The 18,761-nt window shown below is 33.0% G+C and overlaps 1 protein-coding gene across 1 annotated transcript in view; it reads left to right on the top strand.

The window, feature by feature from the left end:
• LOC145690365 (ATP-binding cassette sub-family G member 1-like) overlaps nucleotides 1-10,466 on the top strand; it is a 127,713-nt gene extending 117,247 nt beyond the window's left edge. Inside the window, exons 9-11 of the mRNA XM_081765191.1 lie at nucleotides 449-549; nucleotides 6,274-6,429; nucleotides 10,056-10,466. Of these exons, the coding sequence (XP_081621317.1) occupies nucleotides 449-549; nucleotides 6,274-6,429; nucleotides 10,056-10,451 (653 nt within the window). The 3' untranslated portion in view covers nucleotides 10,452-10,466. The remainder of the gene's footprint in view (nucleotides 1-448; nucleotides 550-6,273; nucleotides 6,430-10,055) is intronic.
• The last annotated feature ends 8,295 nt before the right edge of the window (nucleotides 10,467-18,761 follow it).

Raw genomic sequence — 18,761 nt, 5'->3', positions numbered from 1 at the left:
GCCCAATAAATTCGAGAATTCTGTAGGTGTTTAAGACACGAGAAACTTTAATTTTAGAGTGAAGTTTTTAATATACTTGTCAAACAGCTTTTTTTTTTTTTTTTTTTTTTTTTTGATCGAGTCCTCGCGACCATGACTACGTCCTGATGTGTATGACAATATGTCCCAGCTCTTTTTGGCCAAAACGCTGAAGTTTAATGAAGATTAAGTGTAGTTAATAGACGATTAAATAGTAGTTTACTGTAAACAGTGTGAAATAATTGTTTATTTTCTACCGGATTTTTCCTACATGCAAATCTCGTTTGGAAGCATATTTGATGTTGTAAACCCCTTTTCAAAACAACTAAAAGATAATTTAGATCTACAATGTAAGAACTTGTTAACAATAATTTGTGTATCTAGGTAACAATTGTGTTTTTTTAAAAACATATTGCTTTTTTTTCAACAGTTCCTGCCGAAATGGATGTATTCAAACGAGAATATCTGAATAATTGGTATTCATTGAAATCTTACTATTTCGCCAAATCTTTGGTGGATTTACCATTTCAGGTTAGTCGTTGATTTTCTCAAGTTTAAACACTAATCTTAGATTACTTTTAACTCATTTCTCTAACTAATAACATTACAGAACAAGTTAATAACTTAGAGTTATCAGACATCACTTAAAAATGTCATTTTAGTATCTGGTGATTTTTGTCCAAAAGCCACATGAACGTGATTATCTTTCTTTTCTTTTTCAAATATATATATTATTATATATATTGCCTAAGAAGAAATGCTTTCATTCTACGTTAATGGAAATATATGTTGAATGTTTAGCTTTTGACTATCTGAGGGAAACTAACTTTCAGCATAAAGCGTTGATGTTTAAATACATAGTTTGTAGGTTCAAACTCAGTATGTTTAGCTCTTTTATTGAGTCATATGTTCGCATAGCAAAACTATAGTAACACAAAACTTTAAAAAAATATAACATAAAATTCTTTTTGTAAACATTCTATTTTAAAGATATATATATAAAGAGTCTAGGTCAAGAAAAAATTAAGGCCTTTCTTGATTTTTGATAGCTAGGTAGCTGACCGGAAGTATTGTACGCCACCATTAAATTTTTAGTAGAATTACAACAATTCACTGACAAACGTTCTTAATTTCATCATCATTATGTTAAACGCTGTGAAAATTCATGGTTATAGTTATTGATCACAATTTTAATATCGGTCACTATCACTGTAATATTAATCATATTGCTCTTATTACGCAGTGCTATAATTTAACAATACTGAAATGATAGACTATCTGCAAATATACATCTCTTTAACGTTAGGGCTAACGTAGAACTTGACCATCCAAGCGGTGCGGCGTTTAGATGGGGATGGGTGATCGACACATTGACTTCCGTTGCCGTTTTTCTGAGATGAAGAACTGGAGTTCAATACCTCTTAATACGAGTAGTTCTAAGATATTAGGTCAATAATGAAAATTTTAGATGTCTCTCGGAAGTGTAACAGTCACTAGTGTACCTAATTCATTTCGATTGCAGATTTACCACAGATTTAAGTTCTTTCTTTATTAAGAATGGGTTTATACCCAATGTTCATCGAGTCCATTAATGAAATGCAAAATTCGTCCTCCTGCTGGTCTAGTGACTAGTTCCGGTGCTTATCATGTAGGTGGTCCCGGATTCGAATTCCAATGTAAGAGTATTCAACTTACTTATTTATGGTGGTTTCGCTTACACTTTAAACTGTAGATTCTAATGATATGTAAACAGACCAAAAATGTTTATTAATTAAGTAATGAAGTGTAGAGAAAGAAACTATATTTAATTTCTATCTCGCTTGTGTTATATTTACGTTCAGTATGAAACCTGATAATTCCGAATAAAAATAACGAGCTTTGTTTATGGGACTAGACACATTGTAATATTTTATTAATATCAGTGTTTTGATTCGCCATTTTCTGTTATTAATAGGTCCATTTCTCATGTACCCTCGATGTATAACGGGGCCTAAATCTCAACAAACAAACAAGTGAAAGAACATACACAATTTATGGATGTATAGTCATATACTACAAATTATTTATAGAATCTCCACATATTTACAAACAATATTTCACCTGAAAAATGTAAAGTTTTAAATTTTGTTCTACGGTATGAATCCTCGGACAATGAAACTACTACAAGAATTATGTACATAGATAGGCATAGGTACGGGCCCCGAGTATTTCTGTGCATGTCCTAATAAAAAATTGAAATGAAATGAAATTTTTAAAGTTATACGTCCCACGGTTATGCCGGTTAGGCTAAAGGAGACGGTGATGATGAGAAATGAATGAAATGGTGGAATGAAGAAAGTGGGAGGAAACGGGAGAAACTCGAGAAAACCCACGCACACGGTGTTTGTCCTCCTCAAAGTTCACTTGGCGCAAGATGAGATCGAACCAAGGACCCTATGTACCAGAGGAGAACGCTCTACCACTGAGCCACCGCAGCCCACACACTAATAAAATGTTTTGATGTTGTTTCTTTCTTTTGAATTGTTATCCATAGTAAAATTTTGTTATATATAATTCTTCAGTTTATTGAATTAGTATTTTGTATTATTTTTAATATCTTAAAACCCATTGAAATGACTACGTGAGAATGTTATAGCGAGAGAGTATGTGAAATTTAATTACTAGAGCAACTCACATTATGGTTTATTTTTGTTTAATTATGCTTTATTTTTTCCAAATTATGCTTTATTTTTTCCAAATTATGCTTTATTATGCTTTATTGTTAATTTCAATAATTTTTTACATTAATAATGTATAACGTATAATATTTACTATACATTGAATATTCTAAATATCTTGATATATTTATTAATATTTTATGCAACCAGTTTCTTTTATATTTAATGAATTTTCTACTTAGTGCACTGTAAAGAGATATGCTTTACTCGAGTCAGTTTTCTCTATCACTTGTGTACACCTTAGAGGTACGTACATATACACAGAAAGGAAAAGTAAAAGATGCCACCAAAAAGTACAGAAAGTGCTCAAGTTCAAAAGGTACACATAACAATATAGTTTGGAGTTCTTGTGTACTATTCATTGTTGGCAGAAAATTTTCTTCTCCTTTTCCTTTTTTTCTTTTCTCCACATCAAAGAATTACACCAAAAAGTTTACAGAAATAAAAATAAGCTTTTCATTGTTGCATTGTTATGTTCTCAAAGATTTTGCGTTGTAAATATTGGTTTTTTAAAAAAATATTAATGCAGTATGTTAAACTCACAGTTAAACAGAATTTTCCAAGAATTTTTCTAATAGAATTTTCCAAGAATTGTGCTATATATTTTAAATTATGCTTTATGCTTTATTTTCTAAAATTATGCTTTTAAAAATTAGTTTCTCCTGAACCCTTAGACAACTACGACCATGTTCAAGGTCAGTGATGAAAATTTTCCGATTCATAAAACATACTCCACTTATTCCTGCATCGTTGTATAGCCATGATGTGAGGTGGAAAATTTTCTTCTATACTTTTCCGGAAAATTTTCCGTTCTTAACAAATATCAGTGATCAAGTAACAATTCCTCAGTATTCACAAATTGATTAAATTCATGTATAGAAATGTTAAAAATTGAAAGATTGTTAAAGAATCTGAAAATTTTCATGGCTCAGACAATTTTCAGTACTATGTAGGAACAAGTGAAACAATTTTTCATGAATCGAAGAATTATCTGTCCTGTACAGCGATGAAAGTTTTCCGGAAAATTTTGAAACGGAAAATTTTCCGATTCATGAAAACATACTCCATTTATTCCTACATCGTTGTTTAGCCGTGATGTGAGGTAGAAAATTTTCTTCTATACTTTTCCGGAAAATTTTCCGTTCTTAACAAATACCAGTGATCAAGTAACAATTCCTCAGTATTCGTAAATTGATTAAATTCATGTATAGAAATGTTAAAAATTGGAAGATTGTTAAAGAATCTGAAAATTTTCATGGCTCACACAATTTTCAGTACTATGTAGGAACAAGTGACACAATGTTTCATGAATCGAAGAATTGTCTGTCCTGTACAGCGATGAAAATTTTCCGGAAAATTTTGAAACGGAAAATTTTCCGATTCATAAAAACATACTCCACTTATTCCTACATCGTTGTTTAGCCGTGATGTGAGGTGGAAAATTTTCTTCTATACTTTTCCGGAAAATTTTCCGTTCTTAACAAATATCAGTGATCAAGTAACAATTTCTTAGTATTCATAAAATTGATTGAAATCATGTATAAAAATGTTAAAAAGTGAAAGTTCGTTTAAAGAATCTGAAAATTTTCATGGCTCACACAATTTTCAGTACTATGTAAGAACAAGTGAAACAATGTTCCATAAATCGAAATATTTTGTCTTGTATGGAAAAATTGAAGAACTTTTTGAGTCGGAAAATTTTCATCATTTTGAAACAAAAAGTAAAACAGCTTTTTGTGAATCGGAAAGTTTTAATTAATCGGAAAAAGTTTTAATCGGAAAGTGAAGTAGAAACAAATGTAAGGAATTTTCATGAATCGGAAAATTTTCATCACGATGTAGAAACAAGTGAAAACACTTTTCATAATCCGGACAGTTTTGGATATGATGTATAGTGATGTTCGGTGGAAATTTTCCACTATATTTAACTGCACATTGAGATATACAATTCTTGTGGAGGAAAGTTAGACAGCAACAAATTATAATTTTCCAATTAGATTTCGGGAACCAGAAAATTTTCTAATATTTCAAGTTGGGAAGTGAAAAATTACATAGTGAAACATACTTGAAATGAAGAATAGTTAGATTTTCACTTCATGAAACTTTTTAAGACAATATTTATTACCAATAAATTCTACGGCTAAACAACGATGTAGGAATAAGTGGAGTATGTTTTTATGAATCGGAAAACATTCATGACTTTTAATAAATTGAAATTTTAAATAATAGAATGGGATATTTGTACTCTATGAACTTGATGTATGTTCTCTGCACTTTGCATACACATACACACAAACACACACACACAGAGACAGAGAGAGAGAGAGAGAGAGAGAGAGTTGAATTGAGTTGATTTTGAGTTTAATTTCCCTTTCAGCAGCGAGAGTATATAAGACGGGACCAACTGATTAATGTGAAATCCGAACTACATGAGCTCCCGCTGGAAATCAAAGCCAGGTCTTCCATGCCAAAGGCGCGTATTCTAACCGCTTAGCAACGAAGGAGCTCGCAGATGAAGAGAGAGAGAGAGAGAGAAACACTGTGTAAAAGTTTACTTCTCAACTTGAAATATTAGAAAATTTTCCAGTTCCCGAAAGCTAATTGGAAAATTATAATTTGTTGCTGACTAACTTTCCTCTACAGAAATTCAATTTTGTAGCTGAATGTGCAGTTAAATATAGTGGAAAATTTTCCACCTAACATCACTATACATAATATCCAAAATTGTCTGGCTTATTAAAAGTTTCTGCCACTTGTTTCTACATCATGAAAATTTTCCGATCTATGAAAATTCCTTTCACTTGTTTCTACAGAGCAATAAAACTTTCCGATTCACAAAAAGTTGTTTTACTTTTTGCTTCAAAATGATGAAAATTTTCCGATTCATAAAAAGTTCTTCAATTTTTCCACATAAGACAGAAAATAATTCGATTCATGAAAAATTGTTTAACTTGTTCCTACATACTATACTGAAAATTGTCTGAGCCATGAAAATTTTCAGATTCTTTAAACGATCTTTCACTTTTTTACGTCTCTGTACATGAATTCAATCAATTTTATGATTGCTGAGGAATTGTTACTTGACTACTGATATTTTTTTTTAGAACGGAAAATTTTCCACCTCACATCACTATTCAAGGTACCAACCATATGTGTAAATTGCTATTATGTTTTTTATGCTTTTGGGTTGCCCTATTAATTATCTTAATGCGCGCACACACACACAATTTCTATCTTTATTACTTTTGTGCAGACTCATATGAAACGTTGTAGCTGCGCTTATGTAGTACATATATGCCCGAGTACTGATATGTTATCCTTTCACCTATTTTGTAGTATTTTAGCTTCTTTTTGTTTATGTATCTAAAATCCTAATATTGTTATACAAAGTATGTACAAAAGGCCAGTACGATATCTGTAAGTCTTATTATTTTTATTAGTTTCAAATTATTATCTGTTTAATAGGATGTTACATAACTTTTTGACCCCACAGTATGATATTGAGTCAACTTATATAAGTTCGACTTTTGTGTTTCAGTTTATCTGCCCAACAGTATGCCTTGTCCCTATATATTTTCTATCAGATCAACCAATGGAGGCTTCAAGATTTATAATGATTTGGCTACTATGTTTGTTTCTAGTTGAAAATGGACAAGCGATGGGACTGCTATTTGGCGCTGCATTTGGCTTGCAGGTATGCATTTATTTTGCAGGATATTTAGATATGTAGTATTCTTTTGTTTATTTGTTGCTTAAACAATTCCGATTTCTCACTTGATTTCAAAAGTGCTATATTCATCATTATATTTACTGAGAAAACAGAAGAACGTAAACAATGTAAATTTACCTAAGAATGTGGCTATTCAAGGAGTAGGAGTCTGTCCGTACAATTTGTTGTAACTTCTTAAAATGGAGCATGGAAGATACTGTTGTTTCTAAATTGTGTTAAGTGAAGATTATTATTATTTTTAAAATATATATATAATCTACCTTAAGGACTATAACAGTTGTAAGCTGATCTTCACTGAGAAAGTTTTGTCCAGAGGGGGGGGGGGGCTGGGGGAATTAAATTTAATATGTGAGGCTACACTGGGACGCTGTATTCTAAAAAATGTCATGCATAAGAGTGATATGTAGATCTAATGGCAATAGAACTTACTTCAGTTCCGGGGAAGGAAGCCTCTGAAAGTGTGCCTAAGGTTCACCTTATATGAAGCTGAGACTTTAGTAGATGCCGTTACTCTAAGAAATGGAATGTTGCACCAGCAATGATAGATGGCTCTGCACATTAGGAAGCAATTTGGTATTGTTGTAAGTGATAGTGAATTATTCGAACGTGTGAGTGTCAGTGTACTGTGAATAGGTCTTGCCGTGAATTAGTCTAACATGCCTAGGACAGGCGTACTTAATTTTTGACGGCAGGTGCCATAAAAAGATAGAGTGGTTATTAGGTTTTGTGCTTAACACATGTTTGAATAAGAGTATGTGGCTGATATTTGTTAAAAATTTCGAACCTAAAGTTTTATTGCGTACTTGTTGTGTTATAGATCAGTATTTCCCAATTGGTGATCCACAGGGTCCCTGTAACTAACTTATAGGTTCGTGGTATTATTTACATCTCACAATTTATAAAAGATCTAAATAATAATATGGATCTCCTGTATATATATGCACAAGACGTTGTACGTTTTTGTCGTAAATAAAAATTTGTAATTTATTTATTGCTAATAGTGCTACCTATCCTTCTACTACTACTACTACTACTACTACTAGCATACAGATAGCAAAAATTGAATTTATGGAGTTCGTACTTTGCACTTAAAATAAAAAAGGAAATCCGTGACTAAAGTAATTAGGAACCGTTGCTACTGTATTTCCCATTTATTAGCATGCCTAATTGAGAAAGTTATTATCCGTATTGATTTGGCTTTAGGTGTTCGTCCTGCTCTTTCAGTTGTAAATAGTTGGTGCTAATACACGTATATCAGAATGGGTTGATAGATACGGCAATAATATAAAAAATATATATAGAAGCAATATCATTGTTAACTGTAAGATATTCATTTTGTAATAAGATCTGTTTGAGAAGTAGTTGTCTATCTTAATGTATGATCTCCTTTGTCTAGAAACTAATACGTATATCGTGTATTTATAGCTGATACTTGTTGGATCCATGTTAGTATTTCGTCTTGACAAACTGTAAGAAAGACTGTTCTTAAATTTAGAAAAGCTGGGTCTATGCAATGTATTTTTCTCTATATTCCTTCATATCGTTTTTTACATTAATGTTGATCTGCTATGAAGTATAATATCTGAGTTCTGTTTGACACTGGTTTAACCCAGAGTTACATGGTCACACAATTAGAAAAAATACAATATGATTTTAAAATGTTTATATTGATTTGAAAGTATAGAAAATTTCCTCATAAAAAAAAAAGTATTGTATATAGGCAAGAACATGAATGTGCTATCCTGTTTATTATTATGACAAGGGACGTATTAAATGTAAATAAGTTTGTAATTACTTGTATGAAATCCACAAATATTTATTCCATGTCGTAATTTAGGTACTAATGTAAGCAATATGAATTCAGTATATTAAAGATCTTCACTACAGCGAAATTAAACTATCCCTAATTTTTAGAGTTTTTCTGCAATATCTTCAAAACAAATAAAAATATTCGAAAAGGAGAAACGTAGTGAAGTAGACAATACAATTTTGCATGTGATACCGTTATCACAACTCATCTGTCTGTTTTGGATTTGCAACTGTAGGCAGAATTAGCATTTTTTTGCGGGTTCTGTAAATAGCGGCGTCCCAAAAGCAGATATGTGAATTGTGGTAACGGTGTCACATGCAAAATCGTATTGTCTAATTCACTACGTTCCTGCTTTTCGAATATTTTTATTTATTTATTTATTTTAAAGATATTACAGAAAATCTCTAAAATTACCGGTAGTTTAATTTCGCTGTAGTGAACACCCTTAACTACAGACAGCTGTTGTCGTTTACCTTTAGAACAGTGGAAATTTAAAGAGCTTTACCACCAATTTACATGAACGCATACTACCACTTACAGGCCATAACCATATTTTAGATTTGAACATTAATATTTGTGTAACCTCAAATTAGTTGTACTAAGTAACAAAAAGTAGGTGTAAAGAATTAGAAATTTTAATTAATCAATATTTTAACCTCTAGCGTATAGCAATCCGAAGGTTTTGTGGGAGCAACTAGTGTTAATAATACGTTAACTACTATGAACAGCACAAAAACAACGTAACTGCACTAGTAATATCACCGATAAGTAAACAATAAGATTGAAAGGAATATATTGTTTGTCTGACTGGTATTTGGGTGAACTAATAGAAACGTGTATGTATCATGAGATAGGTCGAAACTTAACGATTAAAATATTACATGCTCCGTATACACTCTTTACGGAGTACAGCTGGTCGTGACCCTCATCATCATAAGTATTCTTCCATTGTTGGCTGTTCATTTGCTGCAATTGAGAAGCTTCCATGCTCCACAGTCTTCGGCTAACCTCTTCGCCTTCACGTACGATTTTTCTGTTTTGATATCATCCATTAATTGTAGTCTCCTTCGCCCTCTCCTTCTCTTTCCTGCCACCACATCCTCTAGCACGTCCGTCATGATACAGTTCCTTCTTAACCAATGTTCCAACCAGTTTCTCTTCTTCTTCTTAATAATATCTAAAATTGTTTTTCTTCCCCAGCATTTCTAACACCCTCTCATTTGTTTTCCGTTCCACCCAGCTAATTCTTCCCATTCTTCTCCACACCCACATTTCGAAAACTCCCATTCATTTTTCATCATTTTCGCGTAATGTCTATGTTTCTGACCCATACAGCACAATACTCCATACAAAGTATTGGTTAGTAGTTTAATTTGTTAGTTGTTTTCAAATATTTACAAAATCTAGTTAAGAAGATTTACTTTAAAATTTGAGAGATGGTCAGTATCAATGAGATTACGATAAATGAGGCTTGCGTCTTATTTAGTTGGTATTTTTCGTGCTTTTAAATTTGCGTTCTATAGATTTCCCAAGTACTTTAACAAGGCAATTTGGTTTGTATTTTAGACTTTTCTGAATTGATCTGGCTAGAGTAAATAAGAGGCTAAAGTAAATAAGAGTTAGTTCCCCATTTTTGGTTGCAGTGTGAATTTCTAATCACTTCTACTTTACAACAATAATATGCCAGTTATGCGTAGTAAATTGTTCTTCCTTTAGAGCAGCAAATTAACTAAATCAAACATGTTATACTATCTTGTAATTATGTTTGTGTTTCTTTCAGGTTGGAATTTTCTTCGTAGCTGTGAGTGCAATTCCGATGTTACTGCTCTGCGGATATTTTCTCCAGCTAAAAGCTATGAATATCTTCATACGAGCACTGTCAAATTTGAGCTTCATTCGATTCAGCTACCATGGAGTGATGTTGGTTCTTTACGGATATGACAGAGATAAGCTCCATTGTTCGACGGGTTACTGCCACTTTCGATATCCATCGAAGCTTCTACAAGAGTTAGCTATTGAAGGCACCTATTGGGAATGCCTCATATCCATGATTGTATACGATGTAATCTTGAGGATTATAATTTTCCTAGTTCTGTACATCAAAGCACGTAAAATGACATACTTTAATGTATCAAAATCTTTTTTAAACTTAAGATTTAAAACTTTCAAGTATTAAACTATTTATAAATAAAAAATATTTGTCTAATTTTCCTATGCCAGACTCACATTAACCCTTATCCGGGCAACCGAGGCCTCCCAGGCCCAGTAGCTTCATATTTTTCTTCGAATTTCTTAATAACCATAAATATTTCGATGCCATAAAATTCTGAATTCTTCTATCTTTAGTCGAAGTTAAAGTTATGAACATATCGCGTTGGTAAGGCTAATAGAGTTGATAAGGCTCCAGTTGCAGTCTACGTTACAAAATTAGCTTGCCCGGATAAGGGTTAAAAGCAACTTTATTATTGTTCAGTAATAAAGTTCTATATGTTAGTGATTGTTGCAGAATATTACTTATATACTTCGTACCAAGATTATAGACAGAGCTATAGCCTACTTTAAATTGTCTAGATAAAACAGCTTTATAAGTTGTTTTCTACTCTCCTTCATTTAATTATTTTCTTGATGAAAAGTTCAAGAAAAGGGACAATGTAAGTCGTACATGCCTCTTAAAAACTCATGCGGTTTTGACCAAAGGACCCCGCTCAGAACTTATGGAAATCCGATTTCCGTTAAATTGGTTGGTATTGCAGTATGTTGTGTGCTTTAGTCCCCTGATGAAAACTCTCAATGGGCACAAAGCCCGAAAACCCCTTTGAGATATCTGCTGATTATTGTCGTCACTTAAAGACATACGCTCCCTCGTAAACTGAAAATAATAATTAGGGCGACACTTTATCTATGAAGTATGAACGAGTCTCACTAGGGTATTAAGGTTTTTGGGGTCGCTGATTCCAAATCTGAGGTCGGTTAATGTTGGTTTAAAGGGACAAGTTTTGCCGATAGATGTCACTACAATCTTCGTATCTCTCTCATGTATTTTTTACCTTTCACAAAAATTCACGATTTCTCTTACAAATTTCAACCAAGAGACTTCATTTTTTTTAGAAAGGAAATTCATAACCTATTGAAGGCAACAATCCGTGCCGATTTTTTATTTAGAATTTTCTTCATTGTTGAAATGGATATCCAAACCCTTAAAAATATAATTGTTTCAAAAATGAAAAGTCCAAATAAAAAATCGGCACGAATTGTTACCTTCGATAGGTTATGAAGTTCCTTCTTTAAAAATTTGAAGTCTCTAGGTGAAAATTTGTAAAAGAAATCGTGAATTTTCGTGAAAGGTAAAAATACATAAGAGAGACACTAAGACTGTAGTGACATCTACCGGCAAAGATTGTCCCTTTACACCAACCTTAACCTTCATCACATCAGGTTCAAGGTCATCTGAAAATCAGATGGAGAAGGAACGTGCAAAAATCTGAACAAAAAGTATATAAATGTTTATTGAGTCGCTGGATCCGATTATGTCACTTTCTTGACCTACAGGGTTATTCCAAGGTCATTGCAGGATAATATCAAGGTAAAACTTGAAAAACCGTCGCAAAAACCTGAAAAATTCATAGATGCGATTTTAGGAGAACTGAAAAACCTTGTAAAGAATTGCAATCACTCCTACTACAAGGTTTTCAGATAACTGACTTTTAAAAATTGTGTTTGTGTGTGTATGTATATATGAGGCGCCTAGTATCAAAATCCACCGCACCCATTTCGCTTAGTTTCGAATAATCTCGCAAAACGTGCAGTGAATCTCTATATACATGTGTACAAAGTCCCATATTTGAATTAGTTTTTTTTAAGTATGAAATATTAAGCTTTTAAACAAAATTCTGTTTCCATGGAATTCCTTTAGATCAAACATATAACAAACGATACATAACTCAATTTCGGTAAAAAATGGATTTGCGGCTTTTGATAATAGACGCCTCATATGTATGTCTGCGTTAACATCAACGACAAATCCAATACCCTAGTGAAGCTCTACTGGAACACATAGAAGATGCTAGTAATCGTATTGTGAACAACAATGGAAATGAAGGTGAAATACTAGAGGTTGAATTTCAAGAATGATCAGATGTGAGATGCAGAGCAAATCTTTATTGGAGAAGAAGACACTGCAAATGACTGACTGAAAAACTAAATGCACAATAATAATGGTAAATTCGATTAACACCGACGTCGGATTCGAAACCAGCTACCCTAAAAATCTATCTATGATTTTTTCAGATTTTTCCAACGGTTTTTCAACTTTGTCCTTGATTTAGATTTGTGCACGTTTCTTCTCGATTTGACATTCAAATGACCTTGAACTTGACATAATGGAGATTAACCGACCTCAGATTTGGAATCAGCTACCCCAAAAACCCTAGTATACCCTAGAGGGACTTGTGTACACTTCATAGATACAATGTCGATCTAATTATTATTTTCAGTTTACGAGGGAGCGTATGCCTTTAAGCGACGACAATAATAAGCGGATATCTCAAAAACGTGGGGTTTTAAGGATTCGTGCCCATTGAGAGTTTTCATCACGGGACTAAAACACACAACATTCTGCAATACCAGCCAATTTAACAGAAACCGGATTTCCATAAGCTCTGAGCGGGATCCTATAACTATTCTCTTCTCATTCGACAACATAGAGAATTGTTACATCAAATAAAGGGTTCAGGACATCGCTTATCCAGATTCGCTTCAGGCTGGAATTCCTGACTGTATTTACGGTGAGATACGGTATTCAAGGCGTTAAAAAAAAATGAAAAAAGAAAAAAAAGAAACTGGTTTAGTCGACGTAAGCATTTTCATAAAATCAACTTGATCAGAAGTGTGTAGCCACATAACAACATAACTACATGTACAGGGGCGATCATAAACTAAGATCAACGGAGTTACTAATCTACTACATTGGATTCAACACCAACCATTATTCAGCTCGGCATACTACGGCTCGAACTTGAAATATTATATATACGAGGAATCCAGTTTTAGCACCACACGCCGACTCTAATATATACATATCTTTCAACCATCCAGTACATGTCAGGAAATATATACAGATATCTACACTACTTCAGGATTCTATAAATCAAAAGAACAGCTTCAACGTCAAAACTTAATTTCCTTATTTGCATTTTATTACGCCTGTATATGGATATACCAAAATAATGAGATGATCATATTTTAAGATGAGGTAAAGAAGAATAAGTTGAGGGGACACGAAGCTGATTTACGCAAACATATTGGCAAAACTATTCATTTCACAATAGAATTGCAACACTTTATAACACTAACGATTAATAGAAATGAACAGAATCCTTGTTCATCAAACTATTTCGATTTCAACATTTTCTAAATTACATTTTGTTGTCGTTAACAAACTAGATCCATTTAATTTTACTTCTCAACAACAGTATATCTCTTTCCTTATTTTCTTCGAACAAATTAGAACATAGTCATATCATTATACATAGGTTTACAATCATTAAAGGAAAACATTAGATTATACCATATGACAATATTCAAATACATATAAATATTCATAAGTAAAAAGGAAAGAAATTTAATAATAATTATAATTTTTAAGTGTTAAAAATTATCCGAATCTATATATTTATAGCCTTTCTGCATATAAAACATCTTTGACACAAAATAAATAATTCTACAAATTCTTTTTCTCTTTACCGACTTAGCTATTTTAGGAAATGAAAAACGACATTATTTGTTAAAGTATTGAAAACGTCTGTAGCTAACAAAATCTAAAATTTTGGTCCGTTACAATCCTTTGAAATACAGATAGACATTGATCTCTTTAGTTAATGTATTAAAATACTCTGTGGTTCACTCGTTTGATTTGGGCTGTGATTATGAAAGCCCAAATTTGGGCTTTGTGCCTTTCTAAGTCCAGTAATGACATACTCTCAACGTGATTGATTGATTGAAAATGGGTTACAGACATCCGCTTTCAACATCAATATTATATGAGACATGATCTGATTTTTAAAGTGGGATGCAATCCACTACATGGTCTTGTATCCGAGGGATTCGAAGTATCTAGGCTGCAGATGGAACACGGAACCATACACACAGAAATTATGCGTGTTAGCTATTAAAAAAGAAAAAAATACTGTTCTTTTATCAGCAAATTATGTTTCTTTGAATAAACAGAAAACAAAATGGAATGGAATATTAACAAAATTGCTGTAAGAAAAGCAATAAAAAGTTTTATTTAGATATCGGTAGTGGGAAATTCCACATTCGTAACAAAATCACGTACATACGTACAAAATCACATTGTCATTGATATACTACGTATTTGAAATAATATATGTAATGTGAGATGGAATTCACAAGATTGTGTTATGTCAACATTATGGACGTACAAAGAATATTCCGGATATGCGAACATTTGTTTTTCTTTTTTGTTGAGACCTGATATCTGGATTCTCTGGGCAAATATTCAGCCGATATTGCAGTGTCTGAAGCGTGCCAAGTGTCACAGAAAGAAAGTCGCTGACGCCAAATTGATATACATGTTGTCCTCCATTAGCAGAATATACATAACAATCGAATATCATGTGGCAAAATCAAAGTATAGATGTTCACCTATGTTTTGTTCTAGTTTCTAATTGGATAGTGATGTCCAGTCAATAGCAAATTACCTTTGCCCCCTCCCTTGACTGTTATAACTTCATTAGGTCGGATCCAGTAGTTTTGCCGATATCACGAATGACTGGACAGATGCAACCCAATTCACACGTAATATTTCAACCTTTGACGCAAGTTGGTAAGCCTGTGCAGCACTGAAACAAACTTTTTCTGTACAGTTGAACAAGCACGTATCCAGGATTTCGTGAAGGGGGGAGGTCCGTCACATGAAATACGGTCATCACACCAGGGGTTCGATCATTCTAAACTATTTTATTGGCAACATATATTGGTTCGTTTTTCCAGGATTTCGTAACGGGGGGGGGGAGACATGGAATTCTGAAGGCCCAGGAGCTCGACCAATCTAAACTACTTAACTATCAACATGTATTGTTTTGTTATTACAGTAAAATGAGGATATGTTGGTAAGTATTTTAATAACAAACTATGAAGAAATCTGGAGTAAAATAAAAAAAATGTATTGAAAAAGATTTTACAATATTTACGACCTTCCTCTGTTCATTCAAATATAACAATTTTCCTTTCATTATGGCCTCAACTATTACAAAAAGTACATATTCACTATTATAAAAAGTACATACTCAATAATGTCTTGTAAATTATTTTACAATATCTGTGTTTCTTTCTCTGTTGAATCAGATGTTAAGGGGGCAGACTACTAAATATTTTTCAAAAGCTAACAATTTTTCTTTTGCCAGTTTTACGTAAATGAAAAGAGATAATGAAATAGAATTTACCTCAATAATAGATAATGTTATTCTACACCCCAAAAATTACGAATTGGAAGAATTTTCAGTGTTGTCATCCATAGAATTACAGTGTGACCAGAATTTGAATTACCCAAAAATCTAGGTTATGGCAGCGGCTGGAAAAATGAACTCAACGAAAATTGAGGACTTATCATGCTGTCTGTGTTCCTTGTTTATTACTTTTTAAATAATATTTGTATTTTAATTCTACTGTTTATTAAAATTATTTATTTTGTACTCTTTATTACAAAATAAATACAAATATTATTTAAAAAGTGTGCTCGCCGAGGGACGTCATCTCTCAGAAACGTGACGGGCTAACATGCCTTTTGATGCCGAAAGCCCAGAAATCTAAATCCTAAATCCTAAATCTAAATTCTCGCTTTTAGTAGCTACCTAATACAAGTTGGTTAGTGCTTTTTGTAGCTATTTACTGTTAGCTTTTATGGCACTTCTCTATACTTGTACCGATAACAGCTAAGCCTTTTTAAAGTAAATCTGCATCCAGTAATGCAAGTCCGCTCTTCTGCAAGAGTAAAACTGCCGTTGAAAGACATGGATACATTACTAGTAAGATTCCAACTGACCAGAACAGTATATATATTTTAATATTATATGTTTGTGTTGTAGTTTTAGCTATGTAACATAGCCTTCCTCATTATAATGGATACATAGATAATATAGATAATGGTTACATTATGATTTTAAGTATGTGTACCTAAACTGGGACTGCACGGTTTGGGTTCCACTTACTAATGACTATCCCACTAGAGAACTTGTCAATTTTACGAGATAATTAAAAAATCATGTCATTTTTTCATTATTTAATAATTTTTAATACATCGTATAATGCAAGTTTATAATAGACCGTCATAAAAATGGCAATTTTATCGTAAAAGAGTTGGCTATATATGTAAGTAGATTAATACGATATTCATTTCCACTGGTGAAACATTGCAAAATGAAGGTAAGCAGTATTTTATGTTAACAAGTGGTATACTGCGGTTATGATGAGTGACTTCATATGAAAGACGACTGTGTAATATATTAATTTCACCAGTCTTTCTCTATAATAAAGGAAAGGATATTTTATGTTTACAAGTTTAGAGTTATTACTGTGGAACCATGACAAGTGCTTAAACATACACAAAGATTCTCTACTGAAAATTCTATCATCAAAGTATACGTATACTATGCTTCTAAATACTGTTTTCTTAATATAAATTCCCTTATCCAACACCATTTTCTTTTCTTTTTTCTTGTCACTGCTATTTAATTTCGTCCCTTAATTTTTCTGCTATAACACCGCAAATTGTACCAATTACTTTTTGCTTGGACATCTTTAAAATTGCCAGTCGATTTCGAATCGACCAGAGGAGAGCGAGTCGACAAGCAACATTCAATTTCGGTTGAAACTATTGAACACATCCATCAATCTTATTCGGCCTAGTTGCTTCGATTTAGTCGCAAATGCAGCTAATCGATTTAGCCGTGCGACTAAATCGACCAAGTGTAAACTCCCCATTACATTTCATTATCTCTTTTCATTTATGAAAATCTGGCAAAAGAAAAATTCTTAGCTTTTGAAAAATATTTAGTAGTCTTCCCTCTTAACAGAACTTTCTTTCCACATAATTTTTTGTTTTTATTATTCCATCAACTACTGTCTGTTCCAAATGACAAGTTAAAGGAGTAGTAGAAAATTGTTTCTGAAATAACATGTTTGATACTGCAAGGATGCGATGACGAAAAATTATGATAAAAAAATGTCCACGCTGTTACACAACGGCACTATGCTTTCGGAAGCTTGAAATCTCCCTGATTAGTAGCAGAAATTCTGAGAATTCCGTAACTTTTCTAGAAATTTCAAATTTCCTGACTCTTCCAGGATATCTCGCTCACCTCGCCACCATGTATTGCAAATAATACAAATCTCCTCATAAGAAAGAGTAACCAAAAGCTTCCTGTAGTTTATTTTTTATTTTTAACTCTGATTTTTCTTTTCTCATTTCATTTTCTTTCATCCTTCCTTCATTTTTTTCATTTCTGGTCTGAAAGGGGAGTCCGGATTCCCCCTTGGCTACGTGCCTGAGTTGAAGCACGTAAAAAATCTCCATTTTAAAATTCATCTCTATTGTTTGAAGCGTGCTGTTCCATGACTGCCACACATCAATGACATTGTAATTAGTTGTTTGTAGTGTATTATTTCGCTACATGCGAACGTGAAAAGAAAGAAAAAGCATTGATCATATATGAGTTAGAAAATGATTGGAACTGTTGAAAGGAATGTTAGTAAATAATTGTCTCCATTTATGGCTTTATTCCAATTTACCGTCATTCTCATATCTCCTTAGAGCTCATCCGTGGCTAAGCTGTTAGCGTAAGCGCCTTTGGAGTGGGAGACCCGGGTTCGATTCCCGGAGGGAGCTCATGTGATTCGGATTCCACGTTAATCAGTAGGTCCACGTCTCATATAGCCTCGCTGCTGAAAGGGACGCTAAACTAAAATCAACTAAACTCTCGTATCTCCTTATCCACAGAATATCTAACATGTTACACTGAGTATGGATTAAAATAGAAATAGAAGCATGTTAAGAATTTCATACCTCTGGAAATTCGAACCTGGGCCACGTGGGTAGAAATCCAATGCAGTACCCACTTACCAACGCCGATTTCGTACTTCATGTTACACGAAAACTGTTAGGTAGTTGAAACCGTTTAATGTAAGCCTAGTCCAGGTAATAAAGCGTGTATGAAGAGATGGTCATTGGTTGAGTTACACATCGTTTCTTTCTTCAGCTCAGCAACAGGTCAAGTAGGCCTTACTCAATTAGGAAAATTCGAAACGTTCCTGCAGTTGTGGTAGAGATTTTCACGTTGGTTCCGCACACTACGAGGAAGAAAAGTTGGCATATGTTAGTTTCTAATTCCGTAAATTGTATCAAGAATATTAGGATTTGTGATATTTTAAAGTAAAATATGCTAATCAATCGTATGTTCTGCATAACTAG

The sequence above is a fragment of the Thermobia domestica genome, chromosome 7, assembly GCF_964235325.1.
Source record: "Thermobia domestica chromosome 7, izTheDome1.hap1.1, whole genome shotgun sequence".
In the NCBI taxonomy this organism is placed as follows: Eukaryota; Metazoa; Arthropoda; class Insecta; order Zygentoma; family Lepismatidae; genus Thermobia; species Thermobia domestica.
This window is presented reverse-complemented; position numbering and strand designations above follow the sequence as displayed.